Here is a 15,709-nt window from a genome sequence, read left to right as displayed (position 1 = left end):
GGGACAGGCTGTGCTGGGCAGCTTCTGTTGCCAGTCACTGAAGACATGCCAGCAGTGTCTCTGCCCATGCTCCTTGTAGGGTGTGGGGAGACAGACAGTCCTGCACCCCATTTTCCAGGGTAGCCCGAGGATGTCCATGTTGGTTCCTTGCTCTGTTTTGCTGCTCTCAGGCACATGGCAGCTGCAACACCCAGTTGTGTGTGGGCTGGAGATCTTTTGTGTGAGAAGGCAAGACCTGTCAGGGTGATTGAGGGGGAGCTACCAGAGCTACCAGTGCTTCTGGGCATGGGTAATTCACCGGAGGGAGACATTTTCTCCCTGGAGAGCAGAGAGAGATCCCCTTGGGATGAGAGTCTGGAGTCAGAGCCCACGCAGTCTGCTGCACGCGTACATCCCACTGAGTGGGATGTCTTGCTGTTTGTATATCGGCATGGTGTTTGTGCTATTTCAGTGAAAAGTGCTCACATCCCACAGGTGATGGGGCGGCAAGTTTTTCTGAAAGCTCTCAGCATGCCAAGACAGAAGCTTGTGGTTTCTCTTGGTCCAAAGGTTTACGTGGAGGACATGGGGCACTTGGGCTTGGGGCATTTCTCAGCTGAGAGCATTAAAATCTGTACCCCAGACAAAGCCTGGCTCCTAGTGTCCCCACAAACACGCGTTTCTCAAGAGCACAGACCAAAATGCCCTGGGGAAAGACTTCCCAGACCAGGTGGATGGTCTGAGGCCCCTGCCCTGTGTGCAGGCAGTGAGACTGGCTGCAGAGGGGAAGCAAGAAGGGCTGAGAGGTGCCTCCAGTGCGAGGAGGGCCTGGTGCTAGTGGGGCTGTTGCAGGATGGCTGTGTCCCCAGAGCACGTGTGCAGCAGGGAGTGCTGCACACTAGGAGCAGGGCTCTTCCCCTCCTGCTGGCAGGTGCCATCCTTCTCGACCTGGAGCAGACCACGCTGCCTGGCATCGCTCACCTCATGGTGGAGACCATGATCATCTCCGACCAGATCAGGGCGGAGGACCGAGCCAACGTGCTGCGTGCCCTGCTGCTCAAGCACAGGTGGGTGAGACACAGACAAGGGCTGCGGGAGGCTCAAGGCTTTATCTGCAAGCCCCAGGCAGCGAGGGAGGCTGGCAAGGATCAGGCTGTACCTCAGATAGCTGGATCACTGCCATGGTGGGGCGGGTGGTGGGATAGGGCAAGGAGACTATCTGGAGCTGGATAATGAGGCTGTGCCACTCCGTCCCCCAGCCACCCGAATGATGAGAAAGAGGGCTTCTTTCCAAGGAACCACTCCAGCTCCAGCATGAACTCCATTGTGGGGAACCACCACCACAACCACACCACGGACACCTGTGTGCCCCTCATGGGGGAGGAGCGCATTGAGATGGCTGACCCCAAGGCCCACGAGACCGAGTGCAAGGAGGTAAGAGAGATGTGAGGGGTTACCACTCTTATTATCCAAGCACACCCTAAGGTCATCCTTTGGCCTGTGGTGGCACACAGCAACTCCTGATGCCCACTTCTAGGCCCTGTCACAGGAGGTCTTATCATTGCAAGGGCTGAGCTCCCCTGGATCACCTGGAGCGCTGGAAATCAGGTCACTGCGTTATGATTTTGGGACCTAATTATAGCCTCACACTGTATGTGAATGTCTGCTGGAGCTTGCGATGGCAGCAACAGCCCTGGCGTTTGCAGGATGACCTTTCACTGCAAGGAAGCCCTATTAATATAGGGAAACCAAGGCACAGGGGCACTGTCCTTACTTGTTTGCGTTCTCCCCGGCAGAAAAACCTGCATCTCCATAACTCTGAGGGGCACCGTAAATACCTGAAGCTGATGGAGAAGATTCCTGAAGATGCAGAGGCCACAGTGGTTCTCGTGGGTAAGAGGCAATACATGGACTCCCCTGACACCAAGAGACCAGTTCAGGGCCCAGCTGTGGGTGCTCTCTCTCCTGATCTGTATGTGAACATCTAGTACATGTTCACAAAATTTAAGTGAGAAGGGAGCCTTGTATGCTCTCTTCTGTAGAGATAATGCACATTTTGTTTGTAGTAAATGTAAAGGGTGACTGAGTAGTTTTTTCTGAAATTAAGAAGTACTGAACGTGAAGAGGTTGGTAGACACTGCCGTTGGGGACTGGTTTCCAGTTTAAAGGAGAAAGTTTAGCCACCTCACCAAAACATCCCATTTTGCAGCTCAGAAGTGGATAAACAGTGACTGACTGCCAGCCCTGCAGTAGGGCCTTGTGTTGTCTTCTGACCATTGCTGCCCCCAGCCTGGCTAGCTCATTACACCTTGCCAGCACCTAGGTCCTGCCCCTGGCTAGTTTTGGTTGTTGGCTGTATGTTGGCTGTATGTGCCAAGGAACTTGGAGTTTTTGGGAGCAGGGCCCAGCAGCTGGCAAGGCCTCTGGTATCTGCCATATCACTGCCTAAATATATTTTTCTATACAAATGAGGGCTGTCGGCAGGCAGCCTCGAGCATCAGTGGGTTTAGTGCCTTCTGACCACAAGAGTAGTCCTTTTCAGCACTTTGCTGGCATTAACGTCTGAGCAAACAGAACTATGCTACAGGCACAGTAAATGTCAGTGCCTGTCTAGGAGATAGAAAACTTGGGCAAAGAGACTTGGCCGCTTAACCAAGCTGATGCTAAACCATGATGAGGCCAGATCAGTTTGATAAATGCACTTTGAATACTCGGATAACTACACACTGGTCATTTCTGTATCTTGGGATTCTCATGGCTGTTCAGATGGCCCAGATTTGCAAGTCTAACACAGAACACAGCTCTTTGCTGGACACAGATGGCAGAAAGATCAGTAATAATGCCAGAGAAATAGAAGTACTCAATAAACATTTGTGTTCAGTATCAGAAGGAAGCGGCTGGTATGCTGGAGGATGCGGGACTGCTTCCCAATCTGTTAGGTACCGAGAAGGCTGCCAAACACACTCATGAGACACGGACATCATCAAACAAACTGTAATTTGTACCTATGAGTCTTTAGAGAACTGGCTCATTTTTCATCCGAAAAAGGTCTAGGAATGCAGGGAACACACAAGAAAAACAGAATAAAGCTAACGGTGTCAGTGCTCAAGAAACAAAGTACAGTGATTCAGTGCCTATAGGTTGTTTAACCTAACGTCCCTCTCGGCCAAAATAATGGCAGAGCTAATATGGGATTCAATTAATAAGGAGCTAAAGGATAAGAATGTAATTATTGCCAAGCAGTGAGGTTTATGGGAAATAGGTCATGTCAAGCAAACCTGATTTCATTCTTTGATGAAATTAGAAGTTTGTGTGATAAAACTAACTGCCTACACGTAAGAGGCTTCCTTCCATAAGGCAGTGGCTTAGTGGAAAACAACCTTCTGATTTAAAATCAGCCCCTTATAATGTAAGTAGAGCCCGTGTGTAGGAGATAGAGAATGTGCTAACTGGGAGAGCTAAAGAGAGTAAAGAGAGTGGTATTGCTGGGGAACAATCAGTGAACAAGGGACTTCGAGCAGTCCTCAGCATGAAGCTTGGTGTCCTTTCAGTGGTCTGGAAACAAGTACGGGACTGCAGGGCTCATGGGAACCTCCTACATTGCTGTTTCCACTGTTCAAGGCAGCCCAGTACAGCTCACCCCAATGATTAACTGTGCTCAAAACATTGCCTCCCGGTAGGTTGTGTGCAGTTCCTGGAGCAGCCAACTATGGCCTTTGTCCGACTAAATGAGGCCGTCTTCCTGGAATCTGTCTTGGAGGTCCCAATCCCTGTCAGATTCATCTTTGTGCTGCTGGGACCGAGCCAAGCCAACATGGATTACCATGAAATTGGCCGGTCGATCTCCACCCTCATGTCCGACAAGGTGAGGAGCTGACCAGCGACAATGCTGACACAATGCGAGGGAGCTTCAGTGGTTCCTCAGAAGTCAGTCCTGGGACAGGAGTGCTGCTGAGATGCTGTGCAAAGGCCTGGGTGGGAAAGACAGGCCTGAGCAGCTAGGATTTTAAAGAGTAGCCTGGCTAAACCAAGGTAGGGTGCTCCAGTACAGAGGGAAGAGAAGGGTAGATGTTTGGCTGGAACAGAGCGTGCTAGACTGGGAGGTGAAGAAAGGGGGGTATGCATAAAAGCAGGAGCAAAGGGCTGCCCAAGGTTAGAAAAGGAGACGTGTTCAGTTCACATTTCACAAACAGAGGAGGGGAGGCTGAGTGGTGTCTGTGACCATGACATCTGGCCTAGGCAACACTGACAAGAAGGCCTAACAATGCCTGGGAACTGTTTATCAAGAGTTTTGCCAGAGCTTTCTAAGTCCCATGGCTGCGGCGTCCATGCAGAGGAGCACATCAATGCAGGAGAGATGAGGAGGCGGAAAGGTTTTTCTGCCAGGCACAGACACTGCTAGAAGTTCCCCATCTGGCTAGATGGCAGGAAAGTGAAATTTATTATCCTGGTAAGGAATTAAAGACAAAGAAAAGATAATCTGAGCATCTGCTGCATACATCCAAGATGGAGGAGTCAGAGGTTCACAGGGACTTTCTGGCTGGTGCCATGCAACTTTAACCAAATAAGAAACTGCCACTCCTGGCATCAGTGCAGACCTCTCCCTGAAACGGGGACTGAAAGGTCCACTCAGAGCAGGTGGGTTGTGGGCTACAAGGGCCCCCAGCTGAAAGATCCCTCCCCAGGAGTCAGTTGAGACTGTGCTTAGAGCCAGAAGAGGTGAGCTGCCATATTCCAGCTTCAGTGCTATGTTTGTGGGCTGATCTCCTCATCTGAGCCCTGCTGCTCTGTAGCTGGAGCAGGGGAGTCAGCTGCTGCAACTGAGGCTGGCTGTAGCAAGGTTACTCGGTGGCTGGCGCCGTGAAGGGAGCCCGGTATCATTTACAGCTGGAAGCCGTGGCTCCAGGGAGTCTGTGCACTGCAGAGACCTTAGCTGTCGCCTACCTGCTTTACAGACAGGCTGCTCACTTGTTCATCTTCTTCTAGCCCTTTCACTGCAGCGATATGCAGGAGGTGATGCAGTACTTCTGCCCAGTTGCCAGCTACCTCCCCTACTACCTGTAGTAGCGCTGTCTCCTCAGAGACCCTCCTTGTCATCTTGTCCTTGCTGCCAGGAGCATCTCCATTTTTTTCTGCCTGGTTTCACGGGCACTGCTTCCCTCATGCTGTACACTCCCATTTTGCCTTCCTCTCCCATATTTTGTATCCTTATGTCCAAGTCTCCCAAGAGTCTCCTATGCTTGCTCCTCACTTACATGTCTCACACTCTGCTTCTTGTACTTTATCTGCAGTGTGTTAGGACTCCACCAGCTTGTCCCTCAAAACCAATCCAAGTTTAGACTAAGAGGACATCTATCTGTTGCATAGCCCCAATTTTGAGCTGCAGGGACAGGGGACACCTGAAGTCTTTCATCTCTGTGGTGCCTGGCTTCTGAAATATTACTGAGCTGGGCTCTGTACATACAGAGCTTGTAAGGAGGAGGATTTGGCCCAGTACAGCAAGTGGCCTGGAGTAAACACTGTCACAGGCTGGCAAAGTATAGCAGCTAACCTAGGGAAAGAGGCACCAGGATAGCTGGGAAGCACAGATCTGGTGTTGTTCAATGGAGAGGTCACAGGAGGGGAGCCCTGTGGCCTGGTGGAACACGTAGCTACCAGGGATGGGCTAGAGCAGTAGGGCCTGGGGGAGAAAAGCAAGGAGGTCACTGGGAAGGATTTATAGGGAAGGGAGGATATATAGGGAAATGTCAATAGGTGGAGCAGTGGGAGGGAATGTGGGTCACCGCATGGCAGCAGTGAAACAAGCAGTGGGTGGAGGGAGTGGGATGTTACTGAAGGGTCACAGCAAGCATTGTGATTCCAGTTGGTAGGTAGCTGAGTGCAGTCTTGCTCTTAGCCTTCTCCCTTCCTTTCTCTGTACCTCTCAGCACTTCCACGAGGCTGCGTACATGGCAGATGACCGTCAAGACCTCCTCAACGCAATCAATGAGTTCTTGGACTGCAGCATTGTCATCCCCCCGTCAGAGGTGGAGGGCAAAGACTTGCTCAAATCCATTGCCACCTTCCAGAAGTTGCTGCTAAGGAAGAGGAAGGAAAGGGAGCAGAAGTCCATGAAAGAGGGGGATGTCCAGGAAGCCAAAGGTCTCTCCACTCAAATTTGGGCAAAAGAATTTGTGCCTAGTGCCCTCCGTGCCCCAGTGGGCCCTCCCCTCACAAAGCCTGGCAGAGGGGTGAGCGGGGCCTGGCTCCAGCAGTGGGCAGCATTGGTGGGGGGCAGCAGAGAGGGGGGCCAAGGGGAGGCAGGACAGTGGCTGGGGGCAGCTAGAGGCAATGGGATGTGCAGTCACAGGGGGCCCAGCAGGTTAGCGCTGCAGGAGAAAGGTCTCCGTGGGGTATGGAGAAAGGGCAGCCCAAGGGTGGCCCCGAATTCCCTCGCTCAAGCCCTGCCCTCCATGCACCTCCAGAGCTGTGTGAAGTGAAAGCTGAGGAAGAGGAGGAGGAAGCTGAGGACGACCCTTTGAAGCGGACTGGAATATTTTTTGGAGGTCTGGTTCGGGACATAAAGCGCAGGTACCCCAAATACCTCAGTGACATCAGAGACGCCTTGCACAGCCAGTGTCTCGCGGCCGTTCTCTTCATCTACTTTGCTGCTCTCTCTCCTGCCATCACCTTCGGGGGACTCCTAGGTAATGGGCCTGCTTTCTGGTCTGCTCTTTGCACGCTGGAACACTGGCTGTGTCTGTGTGATGCTGTGCTGGGGTGGGCTTCGGTGCCGCTTGCTGAGGGAGCGCAGCGGTGCTGCGCTGTGGCCGCTGCCTTGTCCCCTCGCTGCTGCTCGGCCTCTCCAGCCTCGGCTCACTGCCCCTCTCTGAGCGCTCTCCAGGCAGGCTGTGCTGTTCCAGCCAGAGGAGCCCAGGGCTGGAGGCAGGCACTGGGAGCCATCACCCAAGGCTCCCTGGTCTCCGTCTGCACTCCCTGCCCGGCGCAGGGGACCTCTGACCGGTGGGACAGGGACCTGCCTCCTCTGCGTGGAGTCTACAGACTACCTGTCTATGGAGACAGCGCCTGTGCCTGTCTGTAACACTCACATACTGTTCTCTTTCCCAGGAGAGAAAACTGAGGGTCTCATGGGGGTCTCCGAGCTGATAATCTCCACCTCAGTTTTAGGGATCCTCTTCTCCCTGCTTGGAGCCCAGCCGCTCCTGGTCATTGGCTTCTCAGGGCCTCTGCTGGTGTTTGAAGAAGCTTTTTACAAGGTACTTGTGAAGCAGTGTCCGTGCTTGGCACCCATTCGTTCTGCCCATGTGCTGCAGAGGGCAGCCAGCATTTCTCAGCTCTCCCAAGGGACTGTGTTACTGTGGATGCCCTGTGTCCTACCAGGCTGTCCTCAGTTCAGCTGGGGCTGGCCTTATCTATGCTGACCCCTTCCAGGTCACACTGCTGGGATTTCTGTCTCCCGTTGCTGTATCCTACAGGCTGACCCTGTTGAGGTGTGACAATGGTGACAGCACTCCTTTACCCGCTGACTGCCAGAGAAGCTTTGTCCCCCAGCCCTGTGCCGCAGCCCAGTGGGCACTTGGAGCTGCTTCCTAAAATACTGCTCCGCCATCCTTCCTTGTTCTTCAGGCTTCGTCTGAAGACAGTTTCAGAACTGTTATCTGTACCCAGATTTCCTTGTATGGGAACCCAAAAACATTCAGTGTGTCACCCATTTTGGAAGTCCCATGCACATTCTGCCTCTCAGGATGAGCCCAAGGGTGCATGCAGATACCTTGCCCAGGCAGGATGGACATGTTTTTTTTCTCAAGAAGCACGATCTCTTCACTGTTAAAGTATCCTTGTGTCACCTTACCTCTAAACAGTGGGTTTAATCTTTCTTTTTTCTGGCTGCTGACATGTCTGGGTGTATAAAGCATGTTTTTTCCTACAGCTAGGTTTTCATCTTGGGATGTCAAGAGTTTGGAGCTGGTGATGCCATTGCACAGGGGGGATTTCTCTTCTGTTCTGTAACCTCACTTTCCATTGACTGGTTTTGCTTTGTCCAGTCATGGTGTACAAAGGTGTACCTCTGTACGCCTGCTTGGGGTGAGCTGGCTGGTGTTAATGAAAGGTCTGCAGCTTTACCTGTGATTCCAGCCTTGAATTTGCGGTCTCTGTGTTGGTTGCCTGTGGAGATGAGGATGCCTTTTTCCAGGAGTCTGGTCGATCTTAATGGGGAGGAGATGAGGGAGGCAGCCTGAGGAGGTGTGAGTAACTCGTTGCCCTTTCCATTTCAGTTCTGCCAGACACAAGGCATTGAGTATCTGACAGGCAGAGTGTGGATTGGTTTGTGGCTCATCGTCTTCATCTTCATTATTGTGGCAGCTGAGGGAAGCTTCTTGGTGCGCTACATCTCGCCCTTCACCCAGGAAATCTTTGCTTTCCTCATCTCCCTCATCTTCATCTACGAGACCTTCTACAAACTGTACAAGGTGAACCTTCCCTGGGGGGATGGGCTGCCATGTCTCTTGGGCCCCCATTCGGGCACCTTCTACACATCCCTGTCCCCAACAGTGACAGTGTCCCCTGCCCCTTCTTGTGGTGACAGTGCCTTCTGCTTCTCTCACCTGCCCAGGTGTTTGCAGAACATCCTCTGCTGAAGTTTTACCCACCGAACGTGCAGAGCAGCCTGAATGCCAGCATGCTTTCTGCGGATGCGATGTCACTGGGAATCAGGATGCAGCCCAACACTGCCCTCCTCTCCCTCATCCTCATGCTGGGCACCTTCTTCATTGCCTTCTTCATGCGCAAGTTCAAGAACAGCCGTTTCTTAGGAGGAAAGGTGAGAGGTTTGTGGGACCCAGATGTTAGGAATAAGGGACATGCCAAATAAATAATGCTTCTTACTGCAGCCTTTTGTTCTTCAGAGTGTTTGCTTGGTGAAAATTTGAATGAATTTGACCACAGTACTCTGTCCCATTTGTGTCTTATCCAGCCCTGTATGATCACAACTGCACCCTGGAGTGTTACTTTACTCCATGTGATGCTGGTGCTATTAGGGACCATCTGACAAAGAAACACCAACAGTCTTTTAAATACTATGCAGAAGGGATGGTAATCTGACTTAGGCTGTGGATGAGAGCTGGCTGTTGATGATGGTATCTGCACTGTCCTGCTCCAGTGAGCTTTTCTGAAAAATCCCCTGGGCCCAGGGAAAGCTCATTTGGCTGGATACAAGTCTGTTAAACTAGAATACAGGAGAAAGCTTACAACTGGGTGTAAGGAGACCAACCTTTGCCCTTTGACACCGAGAGTGTTTGTTCTGCAGGCTCGGCGGATCATTGGAGACTTCGGGATCCCCATCTCAATCCTGGTCATGGTGCTGGTGGATTACACCATCACAGACACGTACACGCAGGTAGGTGCCAGCGCTGCCCTCAGAGCCCCTCCTCCAGCACAGCCAGTGATCCGTGCCACACCGGAGCATGCTCTTGTGCAACTGGGGATTTATATTTCCTGCCTAGTTAGTCATAACAGTGCAAAGCAAACAGAGACGCTCCCCTTGTCCTTACTCCCACGCTGAAAGGAAGCTCCAAGGGTCTTGCTGAGACAGAGACCAGAGCTACAGGGACCGGAGTGCCCCTGACAGCCCTCTGATATTCCTGCAGTTGGTAGGGGAGGTTTTAGAGGATCAAAGTTAAACAATGCAGTTAATTCCATGTTTGTAACTCTAAAAACTTGTTTTCATTCAACAAGACGTAATCAATTTATTCACACTAAAAGGGGTGGCATATAGAGTATTTTCAGTGGTGTACAGTCAAGTTTTCAGTACTCCCATGTGTATGCTCCTCTTAACGATAGGCTACTAAGCATTTTGATCATTTTATCTCAAGCACAGTGATCTCTTTCCTAGTTTGTGCACAAACTTAGTTATCAAACATACCCATCTCATAGGTTTCCTTTTTTTCCCCTTTTTAATAGATGCATAGTTTTATCCTTTTGTTTTGCTATTTCTGTCAACTAACGCTAGGGAGAGGGTGAAAGGTAACTCCTGTTCAGCATGCAAGCTCTCTGTCAAGACAGCCCAAGGCTTAATGGATTCCAAATGCATTCTTTTTCATTTAAATCTCAATGTAAAATCTGGTTTTATCAGACGTTGGTGAAATCATACACTTTGTTACATCCTTTTCATACCGTTCTACACTTCAACAATTAATATCAGAAGCATTATCATTTCACTATCAACTCAGCATATGTACATGGCTTTCTGAGAAAACAGTACTTAGTTGCACAGCTTAGCTCAAGTACAAGCATTCCAGAAATATTATTCATACTTATGCTGATTAACATAAATGCAAATCATAAACTCTCGCTGCAGTGTTCGTGCTGACAGTTAGCAAGAACTGCTGTAAAGCAGGGCAGAGCCAAGACTTTAAATGCTAGTGAACGCAGGGTTGGGGCCATGTACAAATAGGAGTCTGTGTGGTCTCTGATGAGAGCACAAACATGATATTCCCACTGAACATGATAAGAGTGAGGACATTTCCAGAGAATGTGTCTAGTTCTGGGGTCCCCGGTGCAAAAACAATATTGAAAAATGTCTCCAAAAAGGCTTAGTGTCTGGAAAACCACCTCAGAGAAGAGTGACCAGTTCAGGGCACTTGGATGCTCCAAGTAGAGGTCAAGGAGCATTTTAAACATGGTCTGCAAGCCCTGACATGGGGGTGAGGTTCTTGAGGGAAGATGTTGATCTTTTGGACAAAACCCAAGTGAATTCCTGTAGCTGAAAGAGGAAATGAGGCCCTTGTTAGAAAGAGGGGACATGGGATTTTTTTACGCTGAAGGGGATTATCCATGAGAAAGTCCAGCTTGGGTCAGGGTTGCTGTCCCATCATCTGAAGCTTCAGACCAGGGAGGCCGGGAGGATCAAGGCCAGACCCGTGTGAGGCTGTGGGCATGTGAGTATTGATGAATAACTGCTCGGTTTTGCGGCTACACCACCAGAAGTTGAATGTCCCGTCTGGCCTGTCGGTCACATCTCCTCACAAGCGTGGTTGGTTCATTCACCCCATGGGCAGCAGTGGGACCTTTCCGTTGTGGATGATGTTTGCCTCTGCCATTCCTGCCCTTCTGGTCTTCATCCTTATCTTCATGGAGACACAGATCACTACGTGAGTACCTCCCCTGCCAACACCAACCATCGCTCACCTCCAGGCAGGCAGGGCTGGGATGGGTGCTGGTGCCATTGGTGTGGAAGTGTGCCTCACATCCCGGTGGGACAGCAAGGGCAGGACCCTGCCCATTTCAGACCACATCTTCTTGGGTTCTTCCACTGTCTCGTGGCTCTCCTCCTGGGATACAGTGTGGTGGAGACCTGCCTCAGACAAGCACAGGACAAAACCTCTAATCTGAGGTTGGCATCTGCCATCTCCTGGCCATCTCCTTGTTGTCCCCACGTGTGCCCTGTTCAGGGAATAATCATTGTCCCAGTTGCGAGGCTGTCCATGGGCACTGGACGCTTCCTGTGATGTATGTAGGTTGTGCCTGGCTGACACAAACTCTTGTTCCTCCCAGGCTGATTGTGAGCAAAAAGGAGAGGAAGCTACTGAAAGGCTCTGGCTTCCACCTGGACCTGCTGCTCATTGGCACGATGGGGGGGCTCTGTGCCCTCTTTGGGCTGCCCTGGCTGACCGCAGCAACCGTGCGCTCCGTCACCCACGTCAACGCCCTGACGGTCATGAGCAAGGCCATTGCACCAGGGGAGAAGCCCAAGATTGAGGAGGTGAAGGAGCAGCGTGTGACAGGAGTGCTTATTGCCGCCCTCGTCGGTGAGCCTCTGCTTGGGGGAAGGAGTGAGGGGGGGTCAGGGCCAGACACTCAGATCTCACCCTGGCTGTGTCCCTGCCCCACAGACCACATTTCACTTTGCCCACTTGCTGCAGGACTGCCCCTGCTGACCCTCACACCAGCTCCCCTCTGGAAGCCTTGGGTTAACCCCCCATGATCAGTGCTTCTCCACACCCCCTCCAGCCAGACCCCTCTGAACCCGTGCACCCCAAGACAGAGAGAGAGGAGGTGGGGGAGGGCTGGGTGCATGAGAAGAGCCATGCCCTGAGCTCTGTCTCTGCAGGCCTGTCCATTGTGATGGGGAACATGCTGCGGCAGATCCCGCTGGCTGTGCTCTTTGGCATCTTCCTCTACATGGGGGTTACGTCCCTCACCGGCATCCAGCTCTATGAGCGACTGCTCCTGATCTTCATGCCATCCAAGCACCACCCTGACCACATCTACGTTGTTAAGGTGAGCGAAGACAGGCTGCAGGAGAGCAGAGAAGGAAGAGGCAGGTGAGAGAGGATGCTGGTGATGCTTAGTTTGGTGACCCCCGAGGGGTGGTGTGCTGCAAGGTTGTGTCCAGAAGTAGTGCAGGATGCACATGGAGGTGATAAAATGCTAGGATAGCATGCTGACAGGCTGCACACAGAAGTGTGTTGCCAGGATATCGGATGGACAGAGTGTTCACAGGGGTAATGCATTGCTTAAATGACTGTAGGGGTGCTACACTGATGGATAGGCTGCACAAATGCTGATGTGCTACAGGGTTCTGCCTTGCTGTAGTGTACAAACAGGTAGAATGCACAGCACAGCGTTGCATTACTGTCCTGTGCCATGTAAAAGGGTTGTGTTCGGCCAGTTGGGCCTTTGTTAACCTGTGCGGGAGGAAAATGTGTTCTCAGACTGGATTTACCTCCCTAGGTAAAGACCTGGAGAATGAATCTCTTCACCTGCATCCAACTGGCCTGCATTGTGCTGCTTTGGGTGGTGAAATCGACAGTGGCGTCCCTGGCCTTCCCCTTCGTCCTGATCATGACAGTGCCGTTGCGACGCTTCGTGCTGCCCCGCTTCTTCCACGACAGGGAGCTCAAAGCTGTAAGCAGATAACTGTCCTCGCACTTTTGCTTGCAACGCTGTTGTGAGGAGATCCTTGGCCAGCAAAGCTTTGCCTTTCCCTGCTGTTGTCTGGTAGTCTTTGTTCAATGGCAGCTAGGTGGGCTGGTGGCTTCCTCAGAGCTTGTAGCCCTGGAAATGGAACATGGGGTGGATGGGCAGCCTAGGGTAAGGAAACAGAGGATCCTGCCACACAGTAAGAGTTTTCTTTTCCATTCTCCTCCTCATTTGTGGCTACTTCATCAAGGAGACCCCCTATTTCCCCACTGAGGCAGCAGCAGGGACAGCCCAGCAACACACCAGTGCCTGCAGCTGCTTGGCAGAGGAGCACGTAACCACAGAGCCAGCACCTTTGGTGCTGGCAGCTCCCTGGGTGCTGCCAAACTCCTGAGTTCCTGTTGGTGAGCAGCCTGGAGCAGCACCCCAAAATGCTGTGTGCCTGGGTGTTGCTGGCAGGGCAGGAGGCAGGAGCTTCTGTGCTGGACCAGCGAGCAGGCACTGTCAGAATAAAATGCTGACAGCATTGGGCTGGGGAAGCATGTGTGGGCATGAGGGGTAGAAAAGACAGGCCTTTGGGGAGGGAAAGAAGCAAGAGCTTTGCTCTTCTCAGAGAAGAGAGCTGCCTGGCTCACTGCACACTGTTCCCTCAGCACCAGGTGAGCCCTGTGCTGGGGGCTGCTGTGGCCCTCAAAACCCTGTCTCTGTCTCTCCCCAGTTGGACTCCGAGGATGCGGAACCAAACTTCGACGAGGATGGCCGGGATGAGTACAACGAGCTGCACATGCCTGTGTGAGCTGGGGCCTGCCGTCCCCAGGCGCGGGACAGCTGCTCACGCCTGCTCATCGCTCCCAAGGCCTAACTGGAGACTTGCCGTGAGCCGTGCAGCCTTGCCTGGACCAATGGCTGTTCCATAGCCCCCCAGGAGGCAGCCCTGGCTCCTGCTGCCCCATCACTCGCTCGGCAGAAGCTGTGAGTCTCTCTCTTTTCGGACCTGGTGGGCCGAGAGATGCCTCTCACACCCCGAAGCGGTGTGGTTGCAGAGTGCCCGTGGGTCAGGGGGCTGCCCACTCCCTGCTGGAGGCAGTCCGCGCTCAGTCTGCGGGCGGTGAAGGGGAGCCCTTCCAGCTGGTCCCACTGTGTCCCACTCCACTCCCACAAAGCTTGGGTGTCGCAGCACCACACACCATCGAGCAGGCACGGGGACAGGCCGGTGGATGGCCAGCGGGCTCCTCGCAGGCTGGGCAGTGAGAGCAGCCTCCATGCTCAGCTGGGCAGATGCCTTCCTCCTGCTCCCTCTGCCTTCACAGCCAAACTGCCATCCCATGCACACTCCTGAGCCTGGGGCTCCCTGGGAGGCGCTGCCACCTCAGTGTGTGCCCCAGTACACAGGCGAGGAGGGACCAGTGCTCTTCTTCGGCCAGCACAGCTCCCCCTGCACCGGTGGGACAGGCACTTTCTGGGCCCCGATGTCTTGCAGATGAGGGGTGCTCTGCAGGCCCCATCCTCTAGGCCTTCATCTGCCCTGTCACCCTCCCACAGGACTCGTTTCCACTCTTGTTTGGCATGCAGGAGGCTGATCATTTCCTCCTAACTTTCACAACACTCTTCTCAAAAGGAAAACAGCACGGGGAGGGGATGAGCAGGCACTCTTCAGGCTGCCTTGGCTGTGTGCCCTGTTGCAGGGACCAAGGAGTCCTGTGCCATTCTGCACATTTAAAAAGGTTACAGGGGTCTGAGTAAAAATTCCTCACAGGGTTACATCCCAGTTCCTGATTCCCAGCTCCCTGTCCTTGAGCACAAACCACATTTAAGAAGCTATACAAGAGATTTAGTGCTGGAGCACAAAACCGTACTGTGGTTCCCCTCTTTTTCCCTGCACAGTGACGCACCAGGGCTGGCTCCCTGCAGCCCTGCAGTGAAGTCACTGAGCACCATGGCCCCATTTCTGCTGACATGCTGGGGTGACTTGTCATCTCCAGGGGTCCCCGCTGACCGGGAAGGAGCAGCATTCAGTGTGCCCAGCACTCAGCCCCCTGGTCACCTCCAGGCAGCTCTGAGGGATGTCTCCTGGGGTCTCCTGGACCAGCAGCCTCCATTCAGAGCTGCCCTGGACACCACTGGCAGTGCTGCTTGGGGCCAAGGCAGAGGTAGCAGCCACCCTGGCTGCAGCTAGCAGCTCTGGCACGTGGGCAGCTCTGAGGGTAGTGCCCAAGGAGATGGGCAGCCCAGCTTCTCCCTCCAGCACTCACTGGCCATTGGATTTGGGATAAGCCACTGCCCTGGTTCCTGTTTATCAGCATGGCTCCTGCAGGAGAAGGTGGGTGCATCGCTGCCGGGAGGGTCCCACATCTCCCCAGGAGGCTGCAGAAATACCTGCCAGGTATTTCTGCCCCCAGCAGCTGGCTCCTGCCCCGCAGCCTGGCCCACCGCAGGGCCCGGGGCGGAGAGACGAGCGTCTCCGTGTGTCTGTGGCCGTGTGTGTCCTGTCCTCCCTGTGTAGTGTAGGAGGCCTGTTGTCGCTGCGTGTTGTGACTCCTCTGACTGTAGTGGAAACAGCTACACCAATAAACTCTTCACAGGAACCACGTCTGGCTCTGTTCCCCAATGAACTGGGCAGCTCTGCAGGGTGTAACAGCAGGGGTGGGTTGGGACCGAGCGAAGCGGGGCAAGGGGCTGGAGAGCAGGAAGCAGGGGGGTCTTTTCCCTAACCATTTGTTTATTTGTTGTTTTTCTTTAGCACCAGAATCAGTAACTAGAAGTTTGGTAACTGGGAATAAATCAAATTGGAGTTCCCTGACAAAAAATT

The 15,709-nt window shown here is 53.0% G+C and overlaps 1 protein-coding gene across 2 annotated transcripts in view; it reads left to right on the top strand.

The window, feature by feature from the left end:
- The window catches only part of SLC4A3 (solute carrier family 4 member 3), a 33,524-nt gene extending 18,038 nt beyond the window's left edge, over window positions 1–15,486 (top strand). For both annotated transcript variants that reach the window (XM_084523683.1, XM_084523684.1), the window contains 15 exons: window positions 911–1,046; window positions 1,239–1,413; window positions 1,776–1,872; window positions 3,660–3,844; window positions 5,907–6,120; window positions 6,444–6,665; window positions 7,087–7,235; window positions 8,256–8,450; window positions 8,594–8,800; window positions 9,287–9,376; window positions 10,963–11,129; window positions 11,533–11,786; window positions 12,089–12,258; window positions 12,712–12,885; window positions 13,619–15,486. In XM_084523683.1, coding sequence (XP_084379809.1) covers window positions 911–1,046; window positions 1,239–1,413; window positions 1,776–1,872; window positions 3,660–3,844; window positions 5,907–6,120; window positions 6,444–6,665; window positions 7,087–7,235; window positions 8,256–8,450; window positions 8,594–8,800; window positions 9,287–9,376; window positions 10,963–11,129; window positions 11,533–11,786; window positions 12,089–12,258; window positions 12,712–12,885; window positions 13,619–13,696 — 2,513 coding nt within the window. In that variant the 3' untranslated portion in view covers window positions 13,697–15,486. The remainder of the gene's footprint in view (window positions 1–910; window positions 1,047–1,238; window positions 1,414–1,775; window positions 1,873–3,659; window positions 3,845–5,906; window positions 6,121–6,443; window positions 6,666–7,086; window positions 7,236–8,255; window positions 8,451–8,593; window positions 8,801–9,286; window positions 9,377–10,962; window positions 11,130–11,532; window positions 11,787–12,088; window positions 12,259–12,711; window positions 12,886–13,618) is intronic.
- The last annotated feature ends 223 nt before the right edge of the window (window positions 15,487–15,709 follow it).

The sequence above is a fragment of the Aythya ferina genome (genome assembly GCF_964211825.1).
Source record: "Aythya ferina genome assembly, chromosome: 6".
Lineage (NCBI taxonomy): Eukaryota > Metazoa > Chordata > Aves > Anseriformes > Anatidae > Aythya > Aythya ferina.
This window is presented reverse-complemented; position numbering and strand designations above follow the sequence as displayed.